The following is a 16,874-nucleotide window of genomic DNA, read 5'->3' as shown; positions in this document are numbered from 1 at the left end:
GATCAAAACCTCAAAAACCGCGAATAATACGAAGTAAAATATTGGCCGGAAGATCAAATTCATACATTAGATGTTCGTGTTCGAACAGTAATACCAATATAAAGGAATAAATTAGTCGTTTTTTCTTCAACGAAACAACAACAGAAATCAAGAAATCACAGAGCATACCACATAGCAAAATCAAAATAACTTAATATCAAAATTGGCAACGGAATTATGGACGGCATTTGCAAAATAGGAATTAACATCTAGTAATTCAAATATCAAAACATATAACATTGTACATGCATACTTCGTAAAAATACAAATAGAATACGAGCGGACGGTTTGGAAGAATGAACATTTCTGCTTCATCGACGGCCCTCGCCATTCAAATCTGCGTCAATTTAAACCAGGCCAAATTATAAAGAGATGGCACTAGAATACAAAGTAATTACAAGGTGTTTTGGGAGTCTTTACTCAAGTCGGACTACATCTCACAGGTTAAATTAGAAATACTGGTATCGACCTTAAACTTTTAAAACAGTCTTCAACAGTTATATATAAGCATTGTGTATTGGTACCTTTCGTAAATCGATAATTCAAAAAGGCATTTAATGACGACAACCACATTTGTGTACAAAACTAAATATGCATTTGTAGATAAGTCATGATAAAACATACAGACAGCATGTAAATTAACCTCATGAATATTATCGAGGAAATAAATCCTGTCGTCAACATAAAAATGTACAATTGATGAAGCTTTCTTTTCATTCTTTTCTTCTATTTATGGTACTGATTCCATTTGCATGTTCTATGGCGAGGATAGATATTTTTAAAATACATTCTATACTTGGAAAAATCATGTTTAATAAATTATTTCAAATATTACCGAGACAGCTTCATGAACTAACGTCATTTTCAAACTTTGCAATTTCGTTTGGCTCATCTGAACATGAGCTCTTTTCGGTCACCGCCAGATCTTGATAAATAATCATATAGTAAAATGTATTATAAATTGAATATTTTATTTCATTTATAGTTTTATTTCATTTAGTATTTTTTAAAATCTGCACTTACAAAGCTATGTACCCAGCCAAAAACAGTGCCATAGCATCAAAAATAAGTGCCACAATTGCAAGGTATGAATGAGGAAACGTTATAAGTATACATCATGTATAAGTTCAAATATTTACAGTTTGTCAATATTTACACGAGAAGTAAATAATCACTTTTGCGGATGATGAAATGACGTGGCATCATATTGACGGTAATGTACATATATATCATGGCTCGATGTAACGGAACACATCCACACGCATGATGCGTTCCGATTGAATCAGTTGTTGAATCTATAAAGTTGACAATGACATGATACAAGGAACAATAAGTATTTTCAAGAAAATAATTATCATTATCCCCTCACCGAAACATATTCGAACGTTACTCTTTAAGACACTATCGCTATGATGATAATGTAAAATGAAGTTCCATTTGGGAAAATTTACAGGAGTATGACAAGATTTGTTCGAATTTCCTCTGAGGCAAAAGCAACACAAGAGTACCATTTATAGTGAACATAACTACTTATCACTATCTCCAATGACGATTATTTATGTCGTCAGTTTCTTTTCTGTAATTCGTAACATTATTCGTGACGTCACAGTGGTAACGAAACACCTTCCTTTCTGTTTTATAACTCGTACAGGGTTAACTTCCAGTATGTTTTCTGTACGGACCGCTCTATGGAAGCCTGCAATCAACAATAATATATAAATAATATATATACATAGCACACATATCACAAAGCAAACATGATCATCTACGCATTTAAGAATCTTTTTTGTAATTTGTCTTTTTTCCAGATAATTTCTTATAATACAGCAATAAGTTAAGCAAACTTATAATGTCTTCGTCCTCAACTATTTAAGAATCTAGTATATATATGAAAGTAGGAAACATTCCTGGTTATTGTTAAATATCTTGATCTAAATCATTATAAAACGGTTTTTATAGACTTCCTCAATTATTCGATTAAAAGCCAATTTCTATTGCAGTTTAATTAAATAAATATCTTATATGTATCACTTTATTGACCGTACCATGATGCGGCATATACAAAATATCTACTTACATGTAAGATTGGTAAGTTTCATTACAGTTAATGGTACAACCCAACAGGTAATTACACACGCAGAACCCTCCATGCAAGGGAGACCATCCTTAAATGACTCTGAGAGTTAACAGGACGTTAATCGTATCAACAGCCAAGCAGACAACAACCGAAAAGCTCGCTGAAACGATTCAATAACTAACCTTCTACCGTTCAATCTCAGTCCTCGGGACTGGACGATTCTCCTGTATCACGCTGCTCGTCTTCTATGCCCTGACTTGACATCCGTGCTGCCAAATTGTTTTTACCAATAGCCAAGAAAGCTTCCTGAAGCTGCACTGCCTGGTGGTTACCTGGCAAATTGTATCGCCATTTACGAATAATGTTGAAGGCAAAGTCAGTATCAGAACTCTGCTCTCGAATCTCATCAACAGCATCTGGCTTCAATGCAAGTTGTAATGCAAGTTGGAAAGCTTCGTCTGGATTCACTTCCGCCATGGTCTCTCGCAAGTTTTTCCACTTCAAGGCAGGGATGATACCTATGAAATATTATATATGTGCTAATATTCTATACGTTGATGTGTTTAAATGAAGTTGACCAATCAATTTGTGCTCCATAACTTATGAATAACGGACATGATCACACTACATAAACTACCATCATCATAGGTATCATTAGCATTCACGATGTTATACTAGTATTAGCTGCAATATTGTAACTCAAAAGAAAATGTTGTCGTCTTTAGAGCTACAATTGTTGCCTATTACTGCTAATAAAGCAAAATAATGGTTATGCAAACCATTATTTAAACGTTTGCATGCATTTTATCGTACTTGTTTTATATCGGTTACACTAGGCAATAAAACTGAACCATATAAAATATCAAATTTTCAGCGAGACATTTTGTTTTACATATACACACATGAAGACCTTTCCGCAGTGAATTTATACAGCAAGTCTACAAAGTAAGAATTTGACGTTTTGTGAGCGGTACGGTAGATATTAAGAATGGTAGTTAAGTTTGTTTTCGACAAAAAACATATATAAATGCTTGTATGCGCACAAAATACTTGGAAACCTACAAAAAAGTATAGAAAATTGTGCCCGAGTGATTTTCGGAGGCACTGCTCCACTGGACACATTGGGACCAATTCGTACCCGGCCGAAAGTTATAGTAAGCCGGGTACGTATATTCGTTCTACACTAGTATATCCTTCACATCATTGTGCGTTAAATTGATTTCTAACTGAAAACGCCAAATTTAAGTTAATGAAATAACAAAACGAATGTTTAAAATGTTTCGTTGTATTCTAGTGATTATTGAACTGTACAATGAGGCTTAACATCAACAAGTGTCATCTTGAAGGATTTAAAATATATCGGATAACATAGAAGATATTTTTAAATTTCAACAATTGTAAATATGAAAAGGATATGTTCAGTGCACTCACATTTGTCTTTTCTTTCTAATTCATCAACCGCACTTGGTTCGTCCTCCTCGTTTTGATCTATGCGACAAGAAGAATTATAATTGATAATAATAAACTAATGTAAGCAGCTGTTTTCAAGGATATTTAATTTCTAACGACCTTTTCACGGCGATTTAATTTATAATCATTTGGTTCTGTATTTTGCTTCACTCACGATCAAAACAATTTCCTGGCTATTAATGTTTGTGGTATCCTATCGCGAAATACACGTAATTAAATCGCATGCAAAAATGAGTTCAATTACTGTTCATGTTAATAATTCAATTTTCCTTGTAACAAGCATTTTTATTGGCTTAATGATTTACTTTATCAGCCCATAAAGGAAACAATGGCATCACCGTTTGTAACGTCGCTTCTGATTGGCTGATATAATGTTGTAATGATTTCATAGAAAAAATAGTCCCCAAATGAATTCGATATTTTGAAAATAGATTTTCTTTCGTAAATTGAATTATGATGATTAATTTGAATAGTTTTTTTTATATTATGGAGATATAACGCAAACATCTTCGCGGATTTTTAGAATACAGTCAGATTTTCGTGTTATATCTCCATAACATAAAAACACCTATTCAAGTTAATCCTCAAATGTTACTCAAGTTTTGATATTATCGTATAAAATGCCCGTGATTCTAAGATATATTCATCACATGTAATGTGTTGAATGTGACCTCACATGTAATGTGTTGAATATGACCATAAATGATTAGAGGAACACACACGTAATGTCCACGGTTGAAAGGTGTAGTATCAGAATCATACAACTTTATTAATTCCATCTTGTAGATTCTCTGAAACTGTATATACATAATACATGTCTTTATTATCGATTATAACACCGGAGGTATTACATACCCGACCAGGTAAAGCATTTCCGAAATTGCAATCAAACATAATTGAATTACATTATGTTGTGATTATTTAATCTAAAACTAACCTTTCCTTGCCAGCCTGACATTGAATTTTACAGATTCCATGTATGTTGTCTTTTCGGTATACTCTTCGGATTTTACTTGCACTGTTTTCATATTTCTAAAACACAATATGCCTTCTTCTCTCTCAACTTCGACCATTGGGTAATGTCTCATGACGGATAAAATGTCTACCGACCCAGATAATACTTGAGCTTCAGTATCAAAGCCGGTTATTTCAAAGGTCCGTTTGCTCACACTATCGCTGCTTTTGAATATCAGATTCAAGTTGGTGTTTCCAGAAGAGTCCTTTAATCCGTCTGACAGTTGAATCTGAAATGTAAACGATTACGATTAACTTAAAATGAATACACTCAGTAAACAGAGTTTGTCATTAACTCTTATTAGTCTTAGAAGGATTCGAATGTTTTAAAACATTATTACAGCGTGAATAAAATTATGCTATAATGTTCCTTTCTTAATAAATACAGTAATTACTTGAATAAAAATAACTATGTTATCACTATATATAAAAAATGATGCACTTAACTGAAAAAGAAAGAGTAAAGATGATTTATAAATCGGTTCATTACCTCAAAAATTTGTCCTTCTGGTACCTCAAATAAATCTTTTCCGCTATCAAAGCACTCGCATGATCTTAACTTTTTCTTTGCTGCTTTGGTTTTACGTGGGGTCCCGCATAATATTGTCACAACAGTTTTGGTTGCGTATGGTTGTGGTTTTTCAACCATAACCAAAAAATGAATTTTTCTCATTTTTAAGACGGATTTGCGTATTGCAGTTTTAACGTTTTTTTCGTCTTCCAGAACTTTTTTCTTTGAGGCTCCAGCATAACTGCAAGAAACAAGCAGTAAATAGCTGATAACGTATTGTCACTAATAATGTTGGCACAGTTAAATTCTGAATCAAATGTATCAAAAGAAGATTACAAGTAATTCAATTTTCCGCATTGTTCTGCACTACGTAATAATTAATCAATCAAAGCACTACAGGTGTTAAATTCCACAATATCGGTATATATTCCTTAATCGCCAAGGCCATTTCATTTAGAGATAGAGTGATCAGCATTACTAACTTGAAATTTTGTTAAAGTGAACCACATAGTTTTCGCAGTATACACATTTTCCTTCAACACAAATTCATTTTTTCATGAATGATCATATATTGTATCAAACGTATATCTAGTATATGCACGATTGTCAGCCAAAGCCTTTGATCGCAAATTTATAAATTCGCAAATGTGTTGAAAGCAATGAAGACGCCAAATATTGTATACGCAAAATAAAATGTTAGTAGCTCAGGAATACATCAGCTTTTGAAATTGTGTCGTCAAAATTTTCGCTGAAGTGAAATTTCTTTCGCAAAATAAGATTTTGGAGGTCAAAAAATGTAAAAATGAAGAATTATCTCCCTTTCCAATAAATACTATATACTAGCTTACAGTATGCATAAAGTGATATCAAAGTTAATCTCAAAATACAGATTTAAGCATTGATATCCCTGTATTAACGATTCCATTTTTTCCCCAAATCAATACCGATGTCTCTGTTGTGACATCATATATGATTTTGTCGGAATTTTACGCCAATTTTAAAGAGGTATGGAGATAAGGAATAGGTAAATCAGAATTAGTCCGAATTAGTATGAAAACAAAGAAGATAAATAATAAAGAAATATAAAAATAAAGAATTTGTCTTTCAAATGTCAATATTACTAATTCTTTCGCATTATTCTTTGGAATACAATAAGCAAACACACAAAATACTGACATGGAGAAATGGCTAATGTTGAACACTGCCTTGCCATGGCCGTCTATTTCCGCCTGAAGTTTTTCCCATATCCATTCTTCTAGATTCGGATCGGGATTTGATGATGTTAGCACAAGGAATTCCTCCGACTTATCTTTCGAGGTGACTGGTATCTTCATTTCAATGTCTTTGCTTGGCTGTTGACCGTCGGAGGTACTGAGGTCAAGGACATTCGTCATCAACGTGGGACCCTCCCTTTGGCTTCCTTGGTCCTCATTTTCCTGAATATCTTCATTCACTGGGGCTGTATCCACGAACTGAAATGACCAATAAACATGGCGGTAGAACACATAGATAAGTTAAACAAAAATAAGCCTTGAAGTTGATAAGAAACGGAAACTCAATTATTGACATGAAAATTGCATTTGGTTTTAAGTGGTTAATTATTATAACAAAGAAGAGATTTTATATAAATTCAATCACGACCTCCGCTTCGGATTGAACGCGGGACCTCTGGCTTACAACTCAAAAGCCGAACCAATTGAGCTAAAAAGAAGATTTTGTATAATTCCAATAACGCTGGACGCCAGATGCTTCCTGTAATCATTTTGATTATCTAAATACCGCGCAGAACAAAATGAATACCTTTATTGACAGTTCCGCAGACTGGAACGTTCCAGCAGGAATGGCTATTTCCGCTTCTGGCTCTACTTCCGGTTTGAGCGTAACAGCCTCATTTGAGAGTTTGAATACCTCTTTCTTCTCTCGAGTAGCCATCGCAAATTTGTAAATTCCAGAAGGCGGTAATGGAACTGTCAATGTCACCACGGTTACCTGCAAAAATAAATCAGAAAAGGCCTTTAGTTTTTTTTTCTTGAGGAATTGTTTTGGATACATGCGTAGCCACTTTCTTTCTATATTTTAATTTCTAAAACAGCTACCTGTTTTTTATCAACTTCTTGAACATCTGTCTTGTCAACGCCACCTAATTTTGTTTCTGGACGGAGTACGACTTCTTCGGTCTTGTGGAGAGCTCTTTCCACAGTTACTGTAAGGGTGATCGTCTTGACCTTGGCTCCCCAGACCTGACATTGCAGTAGATGGCCGAACGCCTCCTCTTCTGGTTCCAGAGTTGGTGGGTTACTATAAGCCTCCTCCGTCTGACTCAAGAACAGGTGGTAGAGCTCCTGTCCTTCCACCGTTTCAACTTCAACTCCTGTGTTTTTCAATTTTACAACCGGTCCATCTACTGGGCTCACTGCTGCCACATCAAGACGAATTGCTCTATGGAAATAGTGAACATTGGGAGAACAAAATATAATAATTGTATTATAATATATACTCTACATTGAAAATTGAAAACATCTAATACATTATAGTACAATGTATCTTAGAATTACTTTTGACAGACGCTAATTCATCAATATCAAGTGATTGTCTTTAATTCAGAAACAAATGGTAAGAATGTCTGTATTTCGTGCAATATTTTTTTTACAGTTTTATTGATACAAACAGAATAAAACAAGGTAAGAATATTCATCACCCACCCCACTCAAATTACACAACAACAAAAAACAAAACAAATAAGGCATAGTGAGTAGAAATGAACAGTAAACCAGAAAAATGGAGTATTAAATCATTCATTTCAGCAAATGTCGGTCAAATTTAACATATCAAATTAAAAAAACAAAAACAAAAAAAAAAACAAAAAAAAAAACAACATCAAAATAAAATGCAAATAACTAACCTATCTTGCGTCTGTTTTTTGTATTGTGACGCCTACTCTAAATAATTCCATATTGCTATCTCTAAACTTATTATCAAAATGTCATCCCTCTTTATGGCGAGGTCTACTTACCCGTGCTTGTAACCCGATATACACATCAGCTGTCTCTTAATAACTCTAGCTATTTCTAGCATATCTTTTTTCTTCTTAAGGTCCTCATCTTGCAGCCATGTCTGAAAACACACAACATTAAATAAGTACATGTACGTGGTTTGTTTACTGGCTATCCTTTGTTTTGTTTCATTATTGCTTATCCCTCTTTACCTAGAATATGACATTTTGCACTACCGACTTTCCAGCGAAACCGTTCAATCTCTAGCATATAACTACACGTGGTTTATATACATACGATAGTATTTTGCCTGATGATCACTGAGTTTACGCAAACAATTTAAATTCATAGTAAAATAACAAACAATTAGTAATCGTTATTTCACTCAAAATATTAATTATGGAGGCGCGAAAACCCCAGAATATCAAACATAACAAGGTAAAAGGATAAGAAAACGCAAATTACCTTGACTTTGAGATGCGAGTTTTAAATATCAGTAATTTCTTAAACCTATCACCAAACAATGGGATGAATGGTGGCCCAATAGATGATACCATTTAGACTTGTTCAGTCTATAAGGTATACAGTTATAACTGTATTATTACTTACCTAGAGTGGATTGCCTGCCGTAGTTTTTCTACTCTCCGCTAGGCTTCGCTCAGAAAATACAGTACTTATGAGCGCAGCCTAGCGGAGAGAATTGGTACAAAGGCAGGTTATCCAGTCTATTACTTACCCAGTCTAAGAGAAGTGGTTCTGATCCGAACTGGCACAGCATCTTTACTGCATCAACATGTTTGTTCCTTACGGCATATTCTAGTGGTAACCGTCCGGTCTAGATAAAACCGAAAAGGATGCCTCGTTTTAAAAATAACATAATATATATATATCAATAACGCCCGAGGTCATAATTTTAAATTCTACAAGGGCGATATAACACCATATGGACCTCAACAATTGCAAAGGTCCTTAATTTTTATATTAGATATGTCATTTTTTTTAACAAATGTCAAAATCTCTTTTGTGCATATTAATTGCCAGAATAGCATTGGTAAAATAACGCCACCCTGAAGAATGCAGTGTTTGGGTATTGAAGCTCGCAAAGCAATATTAAAAATAGAAACACCGAGTCAATATGCTATATATTGAACGTCACGTGACCATGCATTACCCAATGCAAATGGTGGAGAAACAGCTAATATAGCTGGTTATTAAAACAGTTCAAAAAAAATCAAAATTATGAACTAAAAAATATTAGCTGTATTAATTTTCGCGATTATGCTAAAATTGTATACATGATTAAAAGTTGTATTTCTTGTAATCTTCACCGTCACAAACTGTCATAAAACATACAATGGGAGAGTATGGGTGCTTGTATATGATGGTTCAGATCAATAAAAGCACCGATATACTACTGACATAGTGTTAAATGTCGTATGAAAGATCAAACGTTTTTAAATAACCGCCACAGTCAACGCCATGTTTCAATTTTTAGGGTGATATCAGAAAACCGAGTTGCATCACATGACCGACATCGGCGATACCCGTATAGATCGGAATCTCCCGAGTCGTCTCACGTGGCCAACATCGGCAATACCTGTACAGATCGGAATAGATCAGAATATTTCGGAGACTTCCGAGCTATTTTAAACGTGTACACGTTAAAAATCAATATTCAAACTGAATTGTTTAATAACTTTGCGAATACGAACTTTACAAAAGTCGGTAAATATGGAAAGTTTAAAACTTAGAGAGGCGGAGAAAAATATAGAACACTTTAAATATTTTCGAGTGCCAAAAATACAGCGAAGTCACAGACCTGCAACTTTAAACCATTTGTCAACATTTTACGAATAATGTTTTTTGCGATAATAACAATATGCCGTAAAATCGCTAAAAGATTCTCCCTACGAATTTATCAATTTTATAAAAGTTTTGATTTCAACATAAATATTTCGTGTCATTTATATAATGCAAACCAAAATATAAATAGAAACCAAATCATTATAAAGGACGGATAAAGTAACCATGGATTATTCAATTGCATATTTCAAAGGTTTCATCCTTTACATCCAAATCAAATAACAAATCAGATAAATAAGATAACCCACGTACGATACCAAACACAACAAACTGACGATTCACAATATTTTGAACATGTCAATGAAATAATTCTACTAACCCTGTCTATAATATCCACTTTGGAGCCTCTGGCAACAAGTTGTACTATGGTGCTCAAATGTCCATTCATAGCTGCCTTATGTAGCGCAGTCTGGCCATTCTGAAATTGAAATCAAATCACTTATGAAACAAAAGCGAATTTTGAGGAAATGGGAGCTCTGCATATGTTCCCTACAACATAAAACTTCAGGCTGCTAGTTTGACGATCGTGCAATATTGCTCTAAAATTTTAAAACAATTACAAGTATCATTAATCCATCTTCGATATTCCTACTATCACTGTCGTTATATCCACCCCTTGAATAGTTTAAAGCAAAACTGAAGGCACTGTGTGCGACCACAGTTGTGAAGGTAGATTGTTCATTTAAACATAAACATCAAAAGAATTAAATACTAGTATAATGTAATTGTAGCTTTGAATTTTGGTGTCACTGTCTCTGTCATCTCTTTGTCCTGGCCAAGACACACCGAAGTCTATAAAAGTGGGAATTTCTGCCCCTTCTTAGGGCTCAGCATACAGGAAGTAGGACGACTGGTTCGCCCATTGTAAGTAAATCTGGAATGGGTGGCGTGTGTTTCTTGGTGTCTTCAGCAGCATGTTCAGTGATATAGCATTATAAGGGCAAGAGTTCCACCATACGAGCTGACACAACACAAATATACCGCATTCTCCCGAAACACGTACTACACACTACATAGTATACCGCATCATGCGATACATGACTCTAGCTGTTAATATGACGTTAATTAATAATATTAAAAAAAACCTCAAAGGAAGTCTCTGCATGCCTGTATTTGTAAGTTTGTTTTGTTTTTGTTTTTGTCCTGAACAATTTTGTAATGAAAATTCCAGGGATGAATAAGTGCATTGGGTAATTCGTTAACACTACTTACATTATCCCAAGCGAATGGCTTGGCGCCGTTTTCCAGTAGAAGGTTCAAAACATCATTGTAGCCTTTCTGGCCTGCATAGTGTAAGGGGTAGCATCCAGTCTGTAAAAGAACAACTGATACATATTAATTATAATAAATTATCATTAATAATTAATTGGTAATATAATATGAAGATTTTATAGGAAATTATTTCTGGTAAAGCTGTAATAATTTTCTTTAGTTTTTTTGTTTTTGTTTGGGAGCTATTCGTCATTTTTTATTTGTATATTGGTGTGGAATGGTGCATTTGTAATGAAGTCATTCCATTGGCTGTACAAATTGCATTGATAGTATATGTATATACCACATGTCTTTTCACTTCCAGTATAGTATAGTCTTTCTTATAATCACATTAAAATGTATTTTATTGTCTATAGATATTAAAACTTAGCAATAAAGTAATTTCCTTTATCGTTTAAACATCGGTATAACATCAAAATATCTAAAATAATTTAAAAAAAAAATATAGTAAAATAAGAAAAATTGAATGGAAAAGCCATCGCACAATCAAATTGATGCAGTTGGACCTATCTACGTACATGTAGCTCCGAGTGTTATTTCTCTCTTCGTTGACATTTCTTATGTTTATGCGGACATTTATTGTTGATCTTCGACATCAGGATTCAAAGATGTTGGCCTTTGATGTATTTTTGCACACTTTGACGTAAAAATATTCGAAATGCAGGTTTGCAGGTTGATGTAGCTTTGTTTATTTTAAATATTTTTTTCTCTCCGAAAATCATATAAAATAAACACCCATTTAAGATCCTATATCTTATATTTGCATATTACAGAGTTAACTCCCTTGCGGGTAAGTATCCATTGTAATATCATTGCTTTATGAGCAAAATTTACGTCGTTTTCTAAGAAAAGTATAACATAATTTTCACTTAAGCATTGAAGTCACTATTTTTTAAATTCATCGGGGTATGAAAGAAATTTTGTTTGCAACCTCACGAAAGTTTGCAAACAAAATTTATTTCATAACCCGATGAAATAAAAAAAAATAGTGACTTCAACGCTTATAATTTTTTTCCATGCTACTTCATAAAATGAAATACATGTACGTTTACAAGTACAATTCCACTGATTTTTTCCAAGGGATTATTTTTTCCAAATCAATACGCAACGTCAATGTTCTATTGTGACGTCAAGATAACGTCGGGTTTCCGCGGCATTCTCGGATTTTTTTCCCATCTTAAAATGAATAGGCCAATCAGAAAGCCAGAAACAAAGAGAAAATTAATTATTAGCATATGACGTTGCAACCAATACGTACTTGCAAGGGCAGATAACTGGTATGGAAATGCGGAATATATCATTACCTGGTCTCTAAATTCGACACCGGCTCCTTGTTTCAACAGACGGATTGCCTCCTTTTGTTTGTTATCACGTAATGCAAATAAAAGTGCGGCCTGTAAAATATAAATAATGGTAAGTTTAATAGTGCATGTGTGGTTACGATAGTTTTACAGAAAAAAAATGTAATAAGGGAATAGTTTTACCTTTAATTCGCTGTAATAAAATGTGTACTGTCCCACATTTACTACGCACACTGACTATTACACGTAATACATGGATAAGGAGATGTTTGTATGTGTTGAGAGGGGCGATTAAATACCAATACATTTATAAAAGAATGTTATAAATCATATTATCGACATGTCCTGCGTATTTGTCCTTGGAACATGTTTACATATCTCATTAAAATAAACACTGGTGTGCACCATGCAAATATTGGTTGCAACACATCATACTGAACAATGACAAGGCATAATAAATTGAATATGTTACAACAATTTATTCCAATAAACATGGCGAGACTCACAGTTCTTCCATTATTAGTACATAGTTAGTATTATAGTTACGTTAAAGATGTGAATGTACCATGCAAATTTGCCTGTTATAAATTGTAATGATCGATACGCCTAGACTTTGAAAATTTGCCAAGAACTTTTATTCAGATATTGTTCGGAATATTGCATTAAAAACATGTGTATGTAATGCATTTTGTTGTGTATTAAATAATTAAAATACAATAGATAGGTTAGTAAAAACATCGGGGCTGAAAATCAACCGACAGTATTTACTACGTATTATACAAAACGTATTTTAGATAAAGGCCAGACATAACACACTTTTATTAGGTCTGATATGCCTTATTATATGCTTGAAAATAAATTATCATAGAAAGATACAGTACCAGAAAGACATATAAATTAATTTTAATGACAAAACATATTATTGTAAAGAGGCTAAGTTTGGCGGTTGAATTATTTCCGCTATATTTGCGTCTTCACTGAGATCTGCTAATTTTAAACACAAACAAAAAAATTCAGAAAATAATTTACATACATGTGAACAATAGTTAATAGCAATATCGGAATTGTTGAACCGTGAAAGTTAACCTTCACGAATAAGAAACCGCGAAATATTGAACTCACGAATTGAAAACGTTATACAGTTTATAATTCCACAATTTTGAAAATGTCAAATCACAGAAAATTTCAATAACAATTCATACAACTGTTAGGTTTTGAACATGAGATAATTATATTATCAACAATTCAATATCAGCCGTTCATGTATCCCCTAGTCAAAGTTATATGTGCAGTAACTTGGTCAAAATTTTGACATGTTATGTTTTCTTAAATAATCTGTCGCAAACCATAGAGTTTGATTAATTAAGTCATGAAACCATCCAAATGGTATGTACCGTAAAATTGTTGGTTGAATTCCTTATGTGTGTTTAGATGGGAACATATTCCTGCAGAAACACTTTACTAATTACTAATAATACTGTACAAAATGTGGAATTAAGTTGTAGACCACCATTTGGCTTCATTATTTGACTGTAGGTACTCATTTTACTTCACTATAAATGTAAGTATGATGATTTTTGGCAGTACTGCCAAACATTATTTTCACTGGTAAAATTAAACCCGATGCATTGAAATACTGTAATTTTTAATATGTTGGTAACTTTTGGCGATAAATAACATTAAAAACTTATCTTGAATTGTGAGTATGAAAATTACGGCACATATAACATTAAATGTTCAATACTTTATAGAAGGCTGTGTTTAAACAAGCCGTATCCACATATTTTTATCAGTGACTGAGATCTTACGTCAATCAATCAGGTGTTATCGGTGAACTTCCCAATCTCACTAAAAATTGTAAACTATTGAATAAGCAGAGTTACCAGCCTACATATGTACCATTAATCAATGATAAAAAAATACTTTGGTGGAGAATCAATTCAATAGAGCTGTCGATTAGACCCTGATCTATGGCCAGACTTCTCTATACCAGTGATATCTGCCAGGTGAATGTCTGGTCTGTCCCAACCTATCATGTAACTTGGCAAATGTGTAAACAAACCCATATAATAACATGCTTATGTTAAGGAATATATGTAAAAGAGACTGTAGCTTTGATAAAAATTTTGCTGCAACACATAGATCGTATCACAGTAGTGGTAGTCATTCCGCTCTATTGGATAATGCTGTCTTTGGCCATGGTATATGTTTATTGTATTTACTAAAAATTTCAACATTTAATAATTAAAACATTCCGTTTATTGAATGCATACAAAAATGTGTTTCTGGAATTATAATGCAAAATAATAAAATAAGATGTTAAAATATGACTGTTTATGAGCATAGCCTTTAAGGTCTACAACTCTGTATATTGTGAATTCGTAAGCTTTAAACAAATATCATAAACAACTTCCAAAATGATTAGTTATCTGCTACAAATTATATCACAAGTAAATTAGACGTCGCTATATATTCAGAATTAGAAGAAAAACACCCATAGAAAATTAATCATATGACACATGAGCCTTATATGGCAATCTAATACTTGAAATAAACACTTCTGCATGTTATAAGAAAATTAGTATTCACCCATATTAGTGCTACCCGTACAAGGACATTATGTTTTAACACAGAAGACACGGTGGAAATTAACTCATTCATCCCCAAAAATTCATAATGGAGTGTTATATTCTTTGATTTAGAAGAGTCTAAATTTGTCCGTGGGGTGAATGTGTTTAAACTACCCAAATGACGTTCCGGACGGGTTATCGTTCTTAGCAGGTACATTATACGTATACATATTACAAAGAACGTTTTGTTATAAATAGGTGAATGATTATCGACTATTCTTTTGTTACCACGGCACAATTTATACATGCATGCATATGTGTTATTCGTATTTGCATGGGAGCTATTTACCCTGGGACATTTAAACAGTTTATGGAAACTATCTTTATGGCTTGTTAAAGTCAAACTCAGGGCTCTTCATTTAAACTTGTTGTAAATCATGTATAAAAGGTAATAATTCTCACTTTCATTTTTTTTTCGGCAAAGACAAAGGGCTATTTGAATAAGATTGCTTTTCAATAGCAATAAATCTTACATCCCTGTATACAACGGTATTCTTTGAACAAAGCACATACAACGATTGGGGTGACAAACGAAATCTTATCTTTAAATAGTGCAATTCCTATTTTCATTATTAAAGTATTATTTTATATATTGTTTTCGTAATCCGGTCAAATGACTTTAATACAGACATATTGCAACGAATTTTGCAAGTCATGAAGGACTGAACGATTTCAGTTCGAAATTTTCGTCAAATTAATCTAAACAGGATAGTTTATATTATACCTTTTCAAAACTGTTCGACATGACGTCATTGCCTATGTCGATAGGGTTACGTGATTGTCCAGTTTGACCACTTACCTGAAGGTCAGGACCGCCTTCCTGTTGTGGAGCCACTTCCGTCATGGCAACATATATGTGACTTAATTTAGTACGTGAACTGCTCGCTGGAATATAAGATTTCTGTGTAAAACTTTGTGACAACTCTGGATCTGCTACAAGTGTTATTATAGTTGATTTTCTATGGCACAGTAATTAGGCGTTCCCTGTAATTCACGGTCGTATATAGTGTCACAGGCACCTACTCCAACACAATACACTCTACTGACTACCGCAACGGTACAGTACAAAGTATATGTGGAAAATACCGTTCGGTATGGGTGATTAACAGAACATATTTTTAGAACCAGGAAGTATTTTACTGAGGATTATATTTGATAAAATGTTGGCCGTGTGTAAAATTGGTTACTGTACATATGATAAAACAGGGTTGTTTGACTGCTATTTAACACTTAACGGCATGCACACATCTGTATGTCGTTCTTATAGGGTGTCGATACTGTAGTTGTTAATCTTTTGTGCATATATATTGTGGCATGCAAAATGACACAATATAACAAAAGGCTATAGCAATATGTGAACAGGAGCATTGCCAAATACACTGTTTATGTGTAAACATCAGCTATAACTTTAGTAAGTTGACAGATAGAAGTGATTTTTGCTTTTATATTTCTAATTTCTGACCAATTTCAATTGTCTGTTTTCTAAATTGTGCCATGTTGCATGCTATGACTATGTCCATTTTTTTTTTTTTTTTTTTTTGCTATTTATAAAATATAAATCCTCTATCATACAATTCTACTCATAACGTTACTAACAGGTTTCACTCAGTGTAATACAAATGGCATATCCCACTTGTGTATACGAATTATTGTTAGTTTGTTTGATTGAATTGGAATTATTACCGATTGTTTGAATTAACGTCC

At 33.4% G+C, this 16,874-nt stretch overlaps 1 protein-coding gene across 2 annotated transcripts; it reads right to left on the bottom strand.

Moving 5' to 3' along the window:
- Positions 1–820: 820 nt before the first annotated feature.
- LOC138314218 (uncharacterized) lies at positions 821–16,250 on the bottom strand. Of its 2 annotated transcripts, XM_069254439.1 has the most exons (14): positions 15,970–16,250; positions 12,544–12,633; positions 11,180–11,278; positions 10,287–10,385; positions 8,841–8,939; positions 8,125–8,225; positions 7,208–7,550; positions 6,912–7,100; positions 6,288–6,583; positions 5,091–5,352; positions 4,524–4,830; positions 3,548–3,604; positions 2,299–2,634; positions 821–1,735 (listed from the first exon to the last, which is right to left on the bottom strand). In XM_069254439.1, the coding sequence occupies exons 1-13, from the start codon at positions 16,012–16,014 to the stop codon at positions 2,315–2,317; spliced, it is 2,307 nt and encodes a 768-aa protein (XP_069110540.1). In that variant the 5' UTR covers positions 16,015–16,250; the 3' UTR covers positions 821–1,735; positions 2,299–2,314. The 2 variants fall into 2 exon arrangements, with proteins under 2 accessions (XP_069110540.1, XP_069110541.1); XM_069254440.1 differs by lacking the exon at positions 15,970–16,250 and having other exon boundaries at positions 11,180–11,292; positions 12,544–12,626.
- Between the last annotated feature and the right edge of the window lie 624 nt (positions 16,251–16,874).

This window comes from Argopecten irradians, chromosome 2 (assembly GCF_041381155.1).
Source record: "Argopecten irradians isolate NY chromosome 2, Ai_NY, whole genome shotgun sequence".
NCBI lineage: Eukaryota > Metazoa > Mollusca > Bivalvia > Pectinida > Pectinidae > Argopecten > Argopecten irradians.
The sequence above is the reverse complement of the archived record's forward strand: the minus strand, read 5'-3'. Positions and strand labels throughout refer to the sequence as shown.